The sequence below is a fragment of the Corythoichthys intestinalis genome, chromosome 6 (assembly GCF_030265065.1).
Source record: "Corythoichthys intestinalis isolate RoL2023-P3 chromosome 6, ASM3026506v1, whole genome shotgun sequence".
NCBI classification, from domain to species: Eukaryota; Metazoa; Chordata; class Actinopteri; order Syngnathiformes; family Syngnathidae; genus Corythoichthys; species Corythoichthys intestinalis.
In genome coordinates this window covers 48115800-48133745 of record NC_080400.1, presented here as the reverse complement: position 1 = coordinate 48133745, position 17946 = coordinate 48115800, and the positions used below count along the sequence as shown (strand labels likewise).

Below are 17946 nucleotides of genomic sequence, written 5' to 3'. Positions count from 1 at the left end.
GAGTCACTAAAAACATGTTGAGGGTGAAACTGTCTTTTAACCCCAAGGTTATCATATAAAGGGTACTATGCAATAGGTTGTGTAAATTGCAGCCAGAGCACTTTGATGGTTGAAATAAAACTTTGTGCGACAAAATGACATTTTCAATTCCAATAGTACGATTCCTGAATAGGCATTCATTCATCCACAATAATTACTCTCTGCTGATTGCCAGTAAAGGATTTGATTAACTGTCCTCTGTCAGGACATAAGTAGTCAATATCGTATAGAAACACACAACTGTTTCCATCACTTCAGAGGACATTACATTGACCTGCTCATGGAAAGTCATTTTAAATAATTGCGTGATACAATACTTAATAGGGATGTCCCGAATGCATATTTTTGCATGGACTGGAAGCATCTGATGATACGTAGTGACTCGAGAAGAAGAGGATGACAGTACTTCCTCTTCCACTTTTTCCTGGAATGTTGCAGAGTATAGAACATATGTATATTTTTGCTTCCTTTGGCTATTTCTGGATTATTTTGTTACTTTTTAGCCCTTAAAAAGTAAACAAAAATTATATAAACTAGGCCTTAACGATATTGGAAAAACGTATCATTGCAATATATGCCGGAAAGGCCCCACAATTACTATTTTCATTGGTTGCACTGGTGCGCTTAACTTTTTTTCGTAAGTTGCGCCACCACAAAATGTCGGCGCGCCCACATTTTTCATTGTATCACATTTAATGCCATACTTTTAATCACTCTCCATAACATTCATATAATTCATTCATCTTCTAAACCGCTTATCCTCGCAAGGGCTGCGGGGTGCTGGAGCCTATTACAGCTAACTCCAGGCAGAAGGCGGGGTACACCCTTAACAGGTTGCCAGCCCGTCGCAGGGCACATATAGACACACAAACATTCACGCACACAATCACACTTATGGACAATGTGGAATGTTCAATAGCATACCATTCACATTTTTTTGGGATGTGGCAGGAACCCGGAGAAAACCCATGCAGGCACGAACATGCAAACTCCACACAAGAAGGCTGGAGCCGGGATTGAACCCATGACCCTAGAACTACACAACAATAACGTAGAAAAATGCTTGTCTTTATTAAATGCTTCATTGAGTAAGATGCCTCAAATTCACTCACGCTGCAACAGCACACTTAACGATGATTAACACATTTGTGCCTTTGATCGTAGAGCTACCAAGAATACTCTGGCCAGATCAAAGCTACAAACCTGTCAATCATCTATAACTTTAAGTACCAAACGATAGCTGCACTGGAGACCAAGAAAAACAGCAGGAAGGAGGTTGAGAGGCTGTACGAGCATGAACCAGAAAAACATAAATATGTTTTTTAAAATTAAAAAGTAAAAACACGATCCTTTTCACTCGATTCCGATCCAATGAAAAATGGTGTAATAGGCCAGATTTCCGATCACATGATTGGATCGGGACCAGTGTTCTTAATATTAATTACAGTTACAAATTACTTCTCCCAAAAAGTAATTGCGCTAGTAACTCAGTTACCTGAATGTAAGAGTAATTAGTTACTTGGAAAAAAAAGGGTTTGGGTTAGAAAAAAAAACAGGTCACACAATGTAAAGTTTAAAGAGTTTTTGGGACAATAGCCCAATTCTTTACCCTAAACCTCACTAGACACAGAGGTATAGCGGATATTGCGATAACTACATAATAACCTTTAAGTCATTTAATGTTGTGAATGAACTGTTAAAGTTGTTAAAATTGCTCCTGTTATTGCATTAGTTCCCTTCTGTCTATTTTCGACGTGTAAGTTTTAAAACTGTTTCATCATTTAAATATAGATTTAAGTTATGTTTTGCCGATTTTAGGAGCATTTTAGATAAAAAGTTACTTAAGTTTGCTAGGAAGGTTCTCTACAACAGAGCCTTCCTGAGAAGTCTACTGCTTTAAGATGCCGGTTGTTTACTAACGCATCTAGTTCTTTATTATACATGTTGCTAATGCCGCTGTGTCTGTCATTTGCATCTAGTTCTGTATATATGTAATATCTACAGAAGCATCATGTGGGCGTAGTTTGTAGGCTATCGGCTATAATCAGGTATTATTGGAGCCACCTAGCATAGTAGCATCGCGTTTGCAACGGTGTCACACTCCCTTGCCTCCTCCCAACTCCTGCTCTGCTCTCTCGTCTCCGTGAGTCCGTCTTTTTCAGACTTTTCTCACGTCAGTCAACCAACATCATAATGCATAGTAACGCACGCCTTTCCCGTTTCAGTAACGGTAACGCCAACGGTGTTGCCAAGATGAGAAAAGTAATTAATTAGATTACTCACTACTGAAGAAAATAACGCCGTTAGTAACGCCATTATAATCTAACGCCGTTATTAACAACACTGATCGGGACATCCCTAATACTTAATAATGAAATAAACCACTTAGAAATGTATACGTTGGCTGGATGGTAACGTACAGTACATGCTAGTTGCTCCATATTATTTTGTTCATGTTAAATCATCATCCTAAAATATGATCATTTATGAAAAGAAAAGCGCCCGGGCTTGAATAATGAACAATTACAAGAAACATGAACAAAAAAAGTCATGAATGACATGGCTCAATAGGCAATTACAGAAAAGCAATAGCGAAGGCTGCTGACAGTATCCAAGCACTTGCAAGTTCTCCGAGGCAGTAGTTCATGTTTTTGACAGCTATTTAATTGACTATCAGCATGGCAGATCTCAGCAGCTAGTTTATGTTAATTTATATGCATATATAGTATTCACTCATTGGTCTCAACCATCGCGTGTTCCTTCCTTACTTAACGTCATCAAATTAAAAATAAACTACTTCACATTACACCCATAGATACAGTGGGGCAAATAAGTATTTAGTCAACTACTAATTGTGCAAGTTCTCCCACTTGAAAATATTAGAGAGGCCTGAATTGTCAACATGGTTAAACCTCAACCATGAGAGACAGAATGTGGAAAAAAAAACAACAGAAAATCAAATTCTTTGATTTTTAAAGAATTTATTTGCAAATCATGGTGGAAAAATGGTATTTGGTCAATACCAAAAGTTCATCTCAATACTTTGTTATGTACCCTTTGTTGGCAATAACGGAGGACAAACGTTTTCTGTAACTCTTCACAAGTTTTTCACACACTGTTGCTGGTATTTTGGCCCATTCTTCCATGCAGATCTCCTTTAGAGCAGTGATGTTTTGGGGCTGTCGTTGGGAAACACAGACTTTCAACTCCCTCCGCAGATTTTCTATGGGGTTGAGACCTGGAGACTGGCTACGCCACTCCAGGACCTTGAAATGCTTCTTATGAAGCCACTGCTTTGTTGCCCTGGCTGTGTGTTTGGGATCAATGTCATGCTGAAAGACCCAGCCACGTCTCATCTTCAATGCCCTTGCTGGTGGAAGGAGATTTTCACTCAAAATCTCTCGATACATGGCCCCATTAATTCTTTTCTTTACACAGATCAGTTGTCCTGGTCCCTTTGCAGAAAAACGGCCCCAAAGCATGATGTTTCCACCCCCATGCTTCACAGTGGGTATGGTGCAATTCAGTATTCTTTTTCCTCCAAACAAGAGAACCTGTGTTTCTACCAAAAAGTTCTATTTTGGTTTCAACTGACCATAACACATTCTCCCAGTCCTCTTCTGGATCATCCAAATGCTCTCTAGCGAACCGCAGACGGGCCTGGACGTGTACTTTCTTCAGCAGGGGGACACGTCTGGCAGTGCAGGATTTGAGTCCGTGGCGGCGCATTGAGTTACTGATAGTAGCCTTTGTTACTGTGGTCCCAGCTCTCTGTAGGTCATCCACTAGGTCACCCCGTGTGGTTCTGGGATTTTTGCTCCCCGTTCTTGTTATCATTTTGACGCCACGGGGTGAGGAGGGAGTTGAAAGTCCGTGTTGCCCAACGACAGCCCCAAAACGTCACTTCTCTAGAGATCTGCATGGAGGAATGGGCCAAAATACCAGCAACAGTGTGTGAAACGCTTGTGAAGAGTTACAGAAAACGTTTGACCTCCGTTATTGCCAACAAAGGGTACATAACAAAGTATTGAGATGAACTTTTGGTATAGACCAAATACTTATTTTCCACCATGATTTGCAAATAGATTATTTAAAAAATCAAACAATGTGATTTTCTGTTTTTTTTTTTCCACATTCTGTCTCTCATGGTTGAGGTTTACCCATGTTGACAATTACAGACCTCTCTAATATTTTCAAGTGGGAGAACTTGCACAATTAGTGGTTGACTAAATACTTATTTGCCCCACTGTATATAAAAAAATATTGCTAAATACATACATCTGTCAAAAGGCCAGTCAGGACTGAGCATTGATCTCCGCTATGTGGATGACTGGTGTATGTTGGAACAATTGAATGATCCATTTTTATCTTCTCATTTTACAGGTTCAAGATTTGACACACTCACTGGAAAAGGTAACACAGTTTGCATTCAATAGTTTTTCGCTTTTCCATTTTGTTCTTATGGCAATGGTGAACCTGCTGCTCATTTTATGGCAGATTGAAGCTACTGGTTTAACGTCTGCGGCCTTCCCTCTGTAGGGCCCAGAGTATTTTAGTCTGTAATAATCCCCACCATCTGCTGTCTTTTTACTACGTTTAATATGTGCTCTGCAACTTGTTCTTTATATTCTTTACTGTTCATTTTCTCAACCAATTCCTCTTTTGGGCAGCTTACTTCTCTCATTATAAACTATGGCTCTCAATTTGACGTAATTCCTCCACTCTATTCTGCTCAGTCTCAACTTGACAGCTCTCTAGCATTTCTGCTTTTCTCCTCTCCATCAATTTTTCTTGATGATGCCCTTGCTGCTTTACTTCTAGCCTTCTGGGTGTCATCACACATGTTGCTTCTCTGCACATCCCCTTTATCCTTTTCATCTATACACGCACACAAACATTTGCCACAGCAGGTCAAAACCTAATCTTTGTTTCTAACAGACGATATCAACTAGGAAAATCCTTCTGTACACATTCGGAGACGTGCTTATTCCCAGAAAAAGTACTTATCAGGAATGAATTGCACTATTGGGATACTGCTGAATGGAACTGTACCTTCAAACGAAAGTTCACTCTTGCATCTTATGGAGTCTTCCATCCATCCAAACCACATCTACATCATGGCAACATGTACTCCAAGTCTTCTAAACTCTTAAAACAGAATCACAGATTCCCCAAAATATACTTTACCCACCTCCTGTTTTTTTTTTTTTTTTTTTTTTTTTGTAATAGTAGTACTAGCAAATCAATTATAGAGTATAATTCTATTATGGAGCATTTTAAGTAGGTTTACTGATAACAACCATCACCAGCCCCCCACACTCACAATAACAAGTTAATCTTGTACTTATGACAGCAGCAAGAGCAATTTGGAGTTCATTACCTTGTGTGAGGAAAATATCGAAATGGTGATATATCGTGATACTTTGAATCCCAAAAGATTATCGATGTGCTCCTGCCAAGAATCGAGATTTCTTTTTAAAAAGGTGTCACTGTTAAAAAACAAACAAAAAAGGGGGCGGATGAATGTCCTTCAATCGGAACCAGAGCATTCGCATGCAGTCCTTCCAATTTATGTGGCATTTGCAGGTCACTTCCTGTTGAGTCTGACTCACTGTCTATTAATTTGGGGAGATTCCCAGGTCACGTCCTGTTCTGTGACCCAAAATCAACAGGAAGTGACCCATAATATCATACTGCACGTAACACGTCACCTTTGCTCATTAATATTCATGACGTTAGCAACTGTTTCTAGGGGGGTTCAAACTCGCGTTCGTGCTAGATGCATGTAAATAGTGTACGAAATAGTGTACGAACGAGATGTTTGCTGGTAAAGATGCGCGAACATAAAAAAATACAGTATTTTTCGGACTATACGTTTTTTCATAGTTTGGCAACATCTTATACTCTGGAGCGATTTATGTGTGATTATTTACGGTCAGGTCGGGCCGACTTCTCTCTCGCTAACTTTTTAAAAAATAAATATATATTCATATATTCATACTAAAATGATGTATGGATGTTAAATAAAATAAATAATTTGGATAAAACAGAGAGGGTGCTGTGCATGCCTGCACACATGAACCCAGTAGCGTTCTTCTCAATTTTCCCCTCCTGCACCCTGGCGCCATCCACGAGCATCCTGGTATTTCCTTTACGATATGGAGCAGCTATAGAAGTGAAAAACAAACTAAAGACAGGGGAATTTAAAAGCAAGCAAATGCGGTAGGAGTGGGATATGGAAAGGATTAAAATTGATTGTTGAAGATGCTTTAGGAAACCTGTGTTGGCTTCGCTGAATGTAAACGAATGTGGCGCTTTGGTCTCATATGAGAAATATATTTAACAAACTTTTCCAGCGTTATTTCGTTGTGTAAATGCATTTATAATGATCATAAAAATATGTAAACTATTTAAACATTGAGGAAACTTTCATTTTTTTCCTACCAATTTGAGGTGATTAAAATAAATGTCAAATCCACTATCCACCTGTTAGAACAGACACGCAAAAACCGGTCGGGCTGGATTTTTTATATCCGATCTAACTTCTAGCGTCATGTAATGTTAGCATACCGTACACCTATTCAGACTGTTGTTCTCTATTGTATTTTAAATTGCCTTTCAAGATGACATGTCTGTTCTTGGTGCTGGATTCTATCAAATAAATTTCCCCCAAAACATGCGACTTTCAGTATACTTAGGTGCGACGCATAGTAAAAATACAGTAAGTAAAAGTATTAAAGAGCATACGACACGAGAAAAAAGTCTTAAATGGCATTATTATGTGAATTAGAATCATATTTTGAGACGATTCGACTATATACAACAATTTAGCAAAGCACAGATGACGAGAAATTAGCCTTTTAATGTGCTAGTTAGCCACGCCTACCATTATAGGGCTTTAGCGCCCCCAACAGGTGGATGACGTCAGCGGTAGACTGGTCTCATCGATTTTACTATTCAGCCCATTGAGGGGGAATTATTCAGAACGAGGAAAACGCGACGAAGAAAGCCGCCAAATGTCATTGTTTCAGTCTCTCTACTCCAATATTTTTACAGGATATTCTTTTTATCCAAGTATTTTTCCCCAATAGCAATATAAATGGCTTGAGAAGGACCAGTCAGCCCGTCGAGGGAGAACTATTCAGAACGAGGAAAACGCGACGAAGAGAGCAGCAAAATGTCATTGTTTCTGTCTCTTTACTTCAATATTTTTACAGGATATTCTTTTTATCCAAGTATTTTTCCGCAATAGCTATATAAATGGCTTGAGAAGGACCAGTCAGCCCGTCGAGGGGGAACTATTCACAATGAGGAAAACGCGACGAAGAGAGCAGCAAAATGTCATTGTTTCTGTCTCTTTACTTCAATATTTTTACAGGATATTCTTTTTATCCAAGTATTTTTCCCCAATAGCTATATAAATGGCTTGAGAAGGACCAGTCAGCCCGTCGAGGGGGAACTATTCACAATGAGGAAAACGCGAAGAAGAGAGCGGCAAAATGTCATTGTTTCTGTCTCTTTACTTCAATATTTTTACAGGATATTCGTTTTATCCAAGTATTTTCCCCAATTGCTAAATAAATGGCATGGTCATGACAAATAACAGTCTTGTGCTGAATGGAATATGAAATAATAAAAATGCATTTATTCAGGACGACATGGCAAAATTACTCCATAATGGTCAAAACTGTCGACTTCACCTTTACTGTCGCACCTCCCGAACTATATTTTATGACACCTAAATCGGACATATGTCATTTCCCTTCCCCGGCTTCGGAGAATGTAAACAAACCAGAAGGCGTGACAGCTAGCCGACATGCTAACCCGAACCGAGTGATGTTTCAAAGTCTTCAAAGCGGAAAATCACACATAACTATCCTGGATTATTTGACATGACGACCCGGTTGTCTATTGTCGTCGCGGATCGGCAAACCGCCCGGCGGAGAGCAATTTACAGTTCGTTCCCCGGAGGAGGGTGGCTGGAGTTGTTGTGCAGCTAACGGGCTGCTGCTAATGACCATTAGGACAGCTTTTTACATGCCTATCAATGATCAAACGTAAGTAGTCCTTCATTTAAAGGAAGTTTGTAGTGTTTACTTTGTAATCGCTGTATTCGTATTTGACATAATACAAAACAAGATGTTTACTCACATCCTCGTAAGTCCAATGGTCCCACAGTAAATATCCACGGTGAATGGGAACCTTTTGAAACTCCAAAAAGGCGCATACGCCTCTCCCTCATACAGAATTATTTTTCTGCAGCCGTTTGGCTGGCGTGATGCAAAAAATAAACGTATTAATCCGCAAAATCAGCTGAATCATTCGTCCCCATACACAACAGTACGCTGTATAGTGAAGAGGACGTCTTCTACCGTACACGTCACAGCGCCCTCCTCCTCAATGCAAGACCGAAGCCGGAAGTCACTCATTTTCCTGGCGCGGGATTCAAAAAACTAAATAAATATAGCGATCGCCTCCACACACATCCAAGCGGTCCATATCATTCAGGAGCATAAAATACCGCGTGTATTATGAAATAAACATGCTTTTTCGTGTCACAGGCACTTTAAAATGGCTTACTTTTCTGGGGCAGGCAATGGATTAGAATTGTCGATCTGTAGGACCATGGCCCCCAACAAAATGTTTACTGCATATGAAGGTGAATGGCTTCACCTTGCTGGCATTAAACTGGTCTTTTGGACGTCCTCACAAGTTGATCCATTGTTCACATTTTTTCCCTTTGATTTTTTGGGTTCAGGAAACATATGAAGAAAACATTCTTCATATGTGGACTGTCGTAATGTCTAGAGTCTTTTCTACAAGCTCCATAGCAGCAGTATTTACTCTGCACGTTCTTTTGTGAAGATTACCGGCAGAAAACAAGCAGTACTAGCATTGGTTGTATGCGGGTGCGCTTCTATGTTGACCCCCTTCCGGTTTATGGTTGATGGTGACGTCACGCAGACTTGCGGTCTAAAAATAGCATTCGTGTTGTACGCTATTGCACCAAAATCATTAGCAGGTGACCTAGAAATGCCCAAAAATCAACAGGAAGTGACTGAAAATCAACAGCAAATGACCTGAAATGCCCCAAAATTAAATCCATTGGTTGCTATTGACAGCCAGAGATGTGCAGTTTTTTTTTTAATTCATTGGACGTCTACTAGTGATAAACCTACTTCAATTCACAGCAGAGGGATGAAAGGAGTTTGTTTTTCTCTTTATTACTTGTATAGTAAAATATTGTAAAATTAAAAAAATTGTAAAATAAATATTGTAAAATTTCCTGACAAATGTATCGATAATTGTTGTATTGGCATATAGTGGGACCATAGTTTCGTGAGCCTTATATTCAAATTGTATTGTATCGTGTCAAAGATTACTTGAAAAAGTAATTTAATTACTGATTACTCCGCAAAAAAGTAATGTAGTTACTTCATAACCAATTTGTCAGTTACTTTTCCCAATTTTTCTCCCTTTGCTGCCTCAACAGAAAAATTTCATCACATGTAATTGAATTTTTCAGATAAGGCTTTATCTTCGAGTCAGCAGGGGTTTAGTTAGTCGATGGAGTTGATTTCAACCATCATTGACTTGCGCTAGCTCAGCCACTCCGGAGCCTTGAAACTAACAAATAACTGACAAACTGCGCGGAATTTGTTCAAAACAACTCCAACGACTAATTAAACCCTTGCTAACTCGAAGATTAAGCCTAATGTCAAAAATTGTGAACTCCCCCTTTAAAATAAAGACTTAGCCATTAAAATGCTGTCTATAAACGTTGTAAAGCATAAAACAAACAACAAAAACAAATGAAATGAACAAGAATCCTACAAAGTATTTCATACTGCATGCAGTATAGGCCAAAAGTTTGGAGACACCTCAAGGGTGGATACTTTGAAGAATGTAGAATATAAAACCTGTTTTCAAGTACATAATTCCTCATGTTGATTCATAGTTTTGATATTTTCAGTGAGAATTTACAATAGTAGTGAAAATACATAAAAAGCACAAATGATGAGGCGTGTCCAAACTTTTGGCTTTTGACTCGCTCTTTTGTCTACCCCCCCCCCCCCCCCCCCACACACACACACACACACAAAGTCACACTCCGCCTATGGTTACAAACTATAACTATAAAATGTACGTAAAGGCTGGTTACAAACTGCAAAAGTGCTGGCTGTCTCGTTACCTGATGGCTTTGTTTCGATTTTTGTCACGTTGTGCTGTAATTCCAAGTGGTTCCTTGAATTAGATGTAGAGTTATTAGCGGTCGACTGCCCTTTTCAGCCAGCCCAAAGTTTGCGACGCACGGAGATATTTTTGGTCATCTTTATTGGAGAGAAATGTGAAGTCATGTCTGTATGTCCAAGAAGCAAATGCAGCCGTTTGTGGTTCTTCTCCTACGTCTTCCACTGTTAGCATCCTGAGAGGTAGCCAGTTGTTTGTTGGCCGCCAACAGCGCTCATAGCATGGTAATACAAGTGACCCGTTTTTTTTTTCCCCCGATGAGAAAACCTGACATCCGATGTCACTGCCAAACTCAAGAGCAATATTTTCTATTCAGATTCTCTTCGTACATGACTACAGTATTCTTTATTCTACATACATCATGAGGAAAAAACAAAATAGTAACGCACAGACACTAAGGAAACAAACTTTAATCAGACTACTGGCTTCGAAAAATGAACGCGTTAGATTACTCGTTACTGAACGAAAGTAATCAGATTACAGTAACGCGTTACGCGTTACTGACAACACTGATCGTGATGTACGTAGAGGTTCCCACCCCTATCAAGAATACACGTAAACACATGATCACATGCATAACGACGTACGTATTTGCGTAATGCAGTTCTAACACTGCATTGACCATTTTATTGTATAGAAGGTTCCTATAAGTGGCTTCGTATTACAGTTTGTGAAATAAAACTTGCATTTTCCCCTGCATATGAACACATTACATTACAAAACTGTGAGCGAGCATCGATGTATCACAGCACAATTACACGCCAGAAGTAGCAGGATATTTGGTTGATGAAGAAGAAAAAACACAGACAGCAAATGTCAGACTGAAATGCAAGGCGAGCGCCGTGACATGTAATTGATGTAACATGGACCTGCTCTCTGCCAAGAAGCATATTATAAAGCCCTATAGACCTTGGATATGGTGAACTTAATGTACCTTAAAGAAATAATGTTAGCCCTGCTAAATTCAATATGACTCATGTGTAATTTGCGCTTGTTTATCAATACAATAGTTATAAGTACAGCATGTTCCTTTTCGCAATCATAATAACAACAACAGGGTGTTTTAAAGCTGGATGAAATGAACTCATACTTTTATAGCACCTCTCCACCTTCAAGGCACTCAAAGCACTTCAACACTATATCATCAATTACCTAATGATGACAGCATCAGGGGCAATGTGGGGTTCAGTATCTTTCTCATGGTTACTTAGACACAGTAGCCAGGGTGGGAAATTTAACCCACAACCACCTGATTGGGAAACAACTACGGTACGCTGTCACTGAGCCACACCTCTCCTAGAAGAGGTCAGTCAGTCTGTGTAGACGTGAGAATTGTGTGACATAGTGCTGGTGTATTACTTTCAGTTGGTAAATTTTGAGTCATGTGGGAGAAAAAATGTTGCAAAAATTGTCAAAGAGGAGCTAGGAGGAAAATGGGTCATCTGCCCAAACAGAGAGATGTTTGGTTGATGTCAAATGAAGGACATATTTATTATATTTTAGTTTGAACACTTCCAAAACTTCTAGTTGTATAAAGACTTTTAAAAACTAACGCCTTATATTTTGGATTTAAAAAATGCTAAGTTAAAACTTAAATTTGTGCTTAAACTGCCCCACTGAAAATGGTTTTGAACAAGAAAATCCAGTACGTTTCCATATAATTTAGTAAAAATCTTGAAAAATAAAATGATTTATTATGTAAATTAGCCAAATATTGCGATGTTGTTGTATGCTAATAAGAGACCCCCCCCCCCCCATTTGTCATTCTTAACTGCTCTTTAACAAAGCAAAAATATATTCTAGTAGAAGCCTGAATTACTCAATAGAATTTTTAGTTGGACATGTCAATATTAAAATGAGATACTGTAGCTGCAACTGTACTTTCAACTCACTCATTTTATGATTGTATTTTTATCTATGAAATAGTACCTTTGATTCAGCTCCTTAGCATTGATCTAAAAATGATGATCAAAATTGGAAAGTTGTTTCTCAAATGAAGTCATTGCGAAGTTAAATTGCCCCGCAGAAAAAAAAAAAAAAGCTATTCCAAGCCTTGTGCTGGATATGCACAAGCGTGGGGGATTTTATTTTATTTTTTCCAAAATCTTTTCTTGCATGGCAAATGTTGGGTCTCTATTACTGAAAGTCTACATCAAAATGTCAACTATAGCTGGGTTTCAGAAAAATGGGACATCCGCTGTGGTGATGGCCAAAATACAGACGATAATGACATCATCATCTCCATGACGTCAGCCATGTTCAGCAGCTGGCTTACCAATAAAAGAATGGATTAGTGAGTGTAGGAAAATAGTCAGACAGAAACAGACTGACATAACACGGTAGCACCTGTGCTTGCTGGGCATTTGATAAAGCAGGAGACTTCACACAGATACTGATAATACCATGGGATTGCCATATTTTGCCTGATATGATAATGACATGATAAACCTTGTATCATGGATCATGCACAGAGCGGCATACGCGAGCAGCAATGAGCCTCATGGTCCCTGTCCTTTGCCTCATTTCTTCACATGATTGCCAGCTGTTCTATTTATGCAAAAACTGCAGGTCTCTGCTGGTCTGAACTGCTGTGAATGGCTGTTAATAGGCACTTTTGCCATTTGCCTCAGAGTCCCACGTTGCTGCGATGTCATTACTTTGCAACTCCTATATTCCAAGGCTCCTTCAGTGGTTTTCAGAGATTAGCGTATTTGAACATAATGACGTGCTCGCTGTCAGTGATGTAAAATGAGGCATAGTCTGCTTTACTCTTCCAAGTGTTCATAATTGAAATGCTGAATAGACAGCTGAGGCTAATCATCTTAGAAATGTAGTCCACAGTTGACGGGTAATAAAGAGGATCTTGTCGCTAAAAGTCTATTACCACCCCTGTAATGAGAGTTCAAATACCATGATCTGAGGACAATGGTTGGGTGGGGAAATTAGGAGGGAGATAGAGCAGCAGGGGGTAAGGAGGCGTAATAATAGGGAGATTGTTCTTATTTTATATGAGCACTGTATAAAAGAAGGGATTAGGAAATAGACGCTTCTGAAAAAATATCGGGTTGAAATTGAAATGAACAAACTGCCAAAGAAAGTTCAAGTGTATGATTACTGCTATTTCTGTAGATCCAAATCACATACCTGCCTTTAAAGCAGTGGTTCTTAACCTTGCTAAAGGTACCGAACCCCATGAGTTTCACACGCGCATTAACCGAACCCTTTGGAATTAGAAAAATCGTTTCCTTTTTTTTTTTTTTTCAAATTCCTAATCGATATATCTGAGCTAGAAAGCTAAAACCTAAGTGAATTTCCATTCTAATTTCTTCTCATTTAGACTGAATGTTTTTAAACAGTCCAAAATGTATGTTTTCACCTTATGGCTCCAGCATCATCAGACCACTAAACCAAGATTGGCCCGATGCACATATCTTAGAATTTTTCATTCAAATTTGGAGGAATATATCAAGGGCGTAGGTTAGGTCTCAACATTGGTAGGGATGCTATAAAGGGCATTTACAGTTGTTTTGGCTTTGTGTGTGTGTTTAAAAAAAAAAAAAAAAAAAATTATGGGGGGTGGAGGGGTCTGCATATACTGCAAAAAAAAAAAAAAAAAAAAAAAATATATATATATATATATATATATATATATATATATATATATATATATATATATATATATATATATATATGATGTTTGTATGATTAATTAATAAATGCACAGTTGAATTAACTTTAACAGTAGAAAACACATACAGGAGGACGCTTCTCTCTAAGCAGCTTTCTACTGAGATTTACAGGTTAGCAAGTTCACACAGTTTAATGTTATGCTAACTCTGATGCAGGTCAGGTCTTTTTACATTACTTAAAGTGACTGCTGCTGCCGAAAAAAAAACTTCTAATATCCTTTCTCTTCGAAGGGGGCGGCATGTAAGTCTGAACATAATGAAAATAATTCACTTAATAATGGTAGGGTCTATTCTATCTGTTCAATCCATACATAATATGGGAAGACAATCCAACTGAACTCATTATATAATGCAAATAAGGTTGATTAAAAGTTGTTGGGGACAATTTGAACATCCTGAAAAGTTGGTAGTGTTATGTCCCTATGCAAATCTATGCTCTTAGAATATATGTTATATTGTTCAATATCAAACCTGCTGGGTTGCATTAACCTCAATCGTGCAGTTTCTGTCATTTTTACATCTGAAATAATATCAAATGTAATGAAAAACCCCCACACACAAAATGATCGCCAAATTTGTAAACAAAGTCATTACGTTAAAAAAAATACAACATGAAACAATAAAACATGAATCTTTTCACCAATCCAATAAACTGTGAATTTTCAACAAATCATTTTGCCTTTTGATTTGCTTTTCACATTGGAAAATGAAATCAAACTGAATTCATTTCACACAGTTTTAATTTTTGTTTTCATGTCGACATTCTCATTCTATCGCATACTATTTTCACAGCGTAAATTGTGACGCAAATGTTGTTTTTTTATGTCAGCGCAGTGCACGTTACTCATACCTCTGTTGTATTTCTTCATACCAAGTGAGAGTGAACCTTCCACTGAGCAAACCAGCTTCTCCTTTCATCAGATAGAGGACTAGCAGTTGAAAAAACTGGAATAAAGCCTGTGTACTGTATTATGGACTAACTAGTCCAAAACCTGGTCTAAAATGCCACTTTGCCTAGATTTAGTCAACATCCAAAAAAAGGGTCCTGCGTGTCTAAACCTTTACTGAACCCCTTACACTGAATCACTGAACCCCTGGGGTTTGATAGAACCCAGGTTAAGAACCACTGCTTTAAAGTTTACTTGGGCATTCTTTGGGCATTGAACCAACTGGAACTGGACTGATCTGGGGATCTTAGAAGACATTTAGCCTCTCATTTGAGTAGGCCCGATCTTTGAGTCTAATTGGGACAGTACATTTCATAAGTTGGTACTGTTGACACAGGTTGTTTTTGTTCAATGAAATTATGTGGCCAAAATCCAGTGTTGTTAATAACGGGGTTATCTTTTTTTAAGTAGTGAGTAATCTAATTAATTACTTTTCTCATCTTTGCAACGCCGTTACCGTTACTGAGGTGTGCATTAGTGTGTTACTGCAATTTGGTTGAATGTTGCAAACACGATGCTAGGTGGCTCCATTAATACCTGACTGCAGCCGACAGCCTACAAACTATGCCCACATGATGCTACGGTAGATATTACATGTACAAACAACAAATGCGAAATGACAAACTCGGCAGCGTTAGCACATGTACTAGTATAGAAAACTAGATGCGAAATGACAGACTCTCCGGCATTAGTAAACAGCCGCCATCTTAAAGCAGTAGACTTCTCAGGAAGGCTCTGTTGTAGCGAACCTTCCTAGCAAACCTAACTTTTTATCTAAAATACTCCTAAATTGGCAAAATCTTCATTTGAATCTAACTTTAAATGATGAAACAGTGTTCAAACATTCACATGTTGAAAGTAGGCAGAAGGGAACTAATGCAATGATAAATTTTACAACTTAAACGGTTGAGTCACAATATTAAATGACTTCCAAACATACTAAAGGTTACACTCTAGTTATCGCAATACCCCTGTGTCTAGTTAAGTTTAGGGTAAAGAATTGGGCTAGGGCCTATTGTCTTAAAAACCCTTTAAACTTCACATAGTGTGACCTATGTTATTATTATTATTTTTTTGGGGGGGGGGGCAGTTCAATTTAATCCGTTAATACAAACATATTTGATGTGAAAGACATTATAGATCATGTAATAATGTGTAAAACATGAAAAGTAATGCCAGTTACTTTGCCAAGTAACTAATCACTCTTACATTGGGGCGTTACCAACTCAATTACTTTTTGGGAGAAGTAATTTGTAACTGTAATTAATTGCTTTTTAAAGGTAAGATTAACAACATTGCCCAAATTTGAGCACCCTTGGTTGGAAAAACACCTCCACACATCCAAAATTCAGCATACTTTATTGAGAAAGTCAGAAATTCGAAGTTGCAGGAAACTGAAAGTATGATTTTTTTCTAATCCAGATTGTATTGTAAGATGGTTAAAGGAGAACTGGGAGAGTTGTGCCAGTTTCTTCTTAGCATAAGGTTTAAAGCAAGATGATGACAGTAATACTTTTGAATGAAAGATGTTAATTCAGTTAAGAATGTGGTGCATCCTTGTGAACAATCACATAGCCTCATTGATTAACAGTGTGTGCCCTTGTCTCATTGGGGAAAACACACCAGGGGATTTTGCCATTGATGATTAAAGTAAAACAGATCATTTTAATATAAAAATGATAGTGATCTATTAAAATAAGGCAACGTCAATATATGGTTAGTTATTCAACATTTATTTAAGGATTTTGCAAAATGTAAAACATTTTTACTACAGCAGGGCCTGCACCAACTAATCTTATGTTAAGAACCAAGCTGTCAGCTGTAAACTGTAACCAGGCAACAAAATCATATGACATTGCAAACAAGAACAAAATAACATTAAAAAAGAACAACTTAATGACTATATATCTACAGCCTACTATTTAAGACACTAAATCCCACTTGCCAATGCCGGAAAGGAATATAAACTTGTGATCCCTTCATTCTGTGCCACCATGTTTTTGTAGTGGCGCATCAGATGAACCCCTGTTCTTTTATAAAATCCCCGGGGTCTTCTCTTGACAAGAAGTGTGCATGAACATGGAAAAAACTTGGCTTTTTACAAACTTAGCCTCTGGAACACAACACTAGTTGTGTATTGGGGAATGAGTGAGTGTTGTCATAATGGAAAACTCGCGCTAGTCGGTCGAGACTTCGAATGTACCCAAAGTGGTAACATCAACATGATTTGCCAGGCTGTGGAGAGTAATGAAATGACAACTTTTCTTTTTTTTTTTTTTAAAGAGAAGGCATGAATCTTGTTTGTCCCACTCAAAAATCCATAACTGAGCCGCGCCATTATTAAAACCGCAGGGTTCAAATCGAGAAAAAAAATGTCGGTTTATAGTCCAGAAATGACAGCACAGTGCAACCTCTACATATGAAGTTAATTCATTCCAGGACCTTGTTTGTAAATCGAAATGGTCGCATGTCGAGCAGGATTTTCCCATAAGAATACATTATAATTCCATTAATTCGTTCCACAGCCCTAACCTACACTAAATCCTTAATAAATACTGCTGGCACTATTGCAAATAGCAATTACACAGAGCAAAACAAACAAATTATAAATAAACATCGGAATAACAATATAATAACAATAATAAAAATAGCTGTAATAATGTAACAAATCTAGTTCTAATGAGGCGGATGTGTTTTGCGAGGTGTACCTGAACTCACTGCGTAGTTGACGTGACAGAGTGAGAGAGGTGCATTAGAGTTTTTATTTTAATTTTTCATGTTCTGTTGTTAGCGTCAGCTGCCGCGGACAGTAGGCGTGTTTTGTTGCACAGGCTCTGAAATAAAGGATTAAAAACCTGACGAAGCTGGCGATTTCTTTGGCGATGTTACCACAATAATAATTGTCACCTTAACTTATAAAGACTGGTGGAGGAGGACCGTGAAGATCGTCGACATTCTATGGCCGTATTGTTGAGCCAGTTCATGGATGCACACTGGGCGCTCATTTTTTCCCTATCATT

General features: G+C 38.3%; 1 protein-coding gene across 1 annotated transcript in view; it reads left to right on the top strand.

The window, feature by feature from the left end:
• igsf11 (immunoglobulin superfamily member 11) overlaps positions 1 to 17946 on the top strand; it is a 194016-nt gene that overhangs the window by 43858 nt on the left and 132212 nt on the right. Inside the window, exon 2 of the mRNA XM_057839955.1 lies at positions 4423 to 4452. Within this exon, the coding sequence (XP_057695938.1) occupies positions 4423 to 4452 (30 nt within the window). The remainder of the gene's footprint in view (positions 1 to 4422; positions 4453 to 17946) is intronic.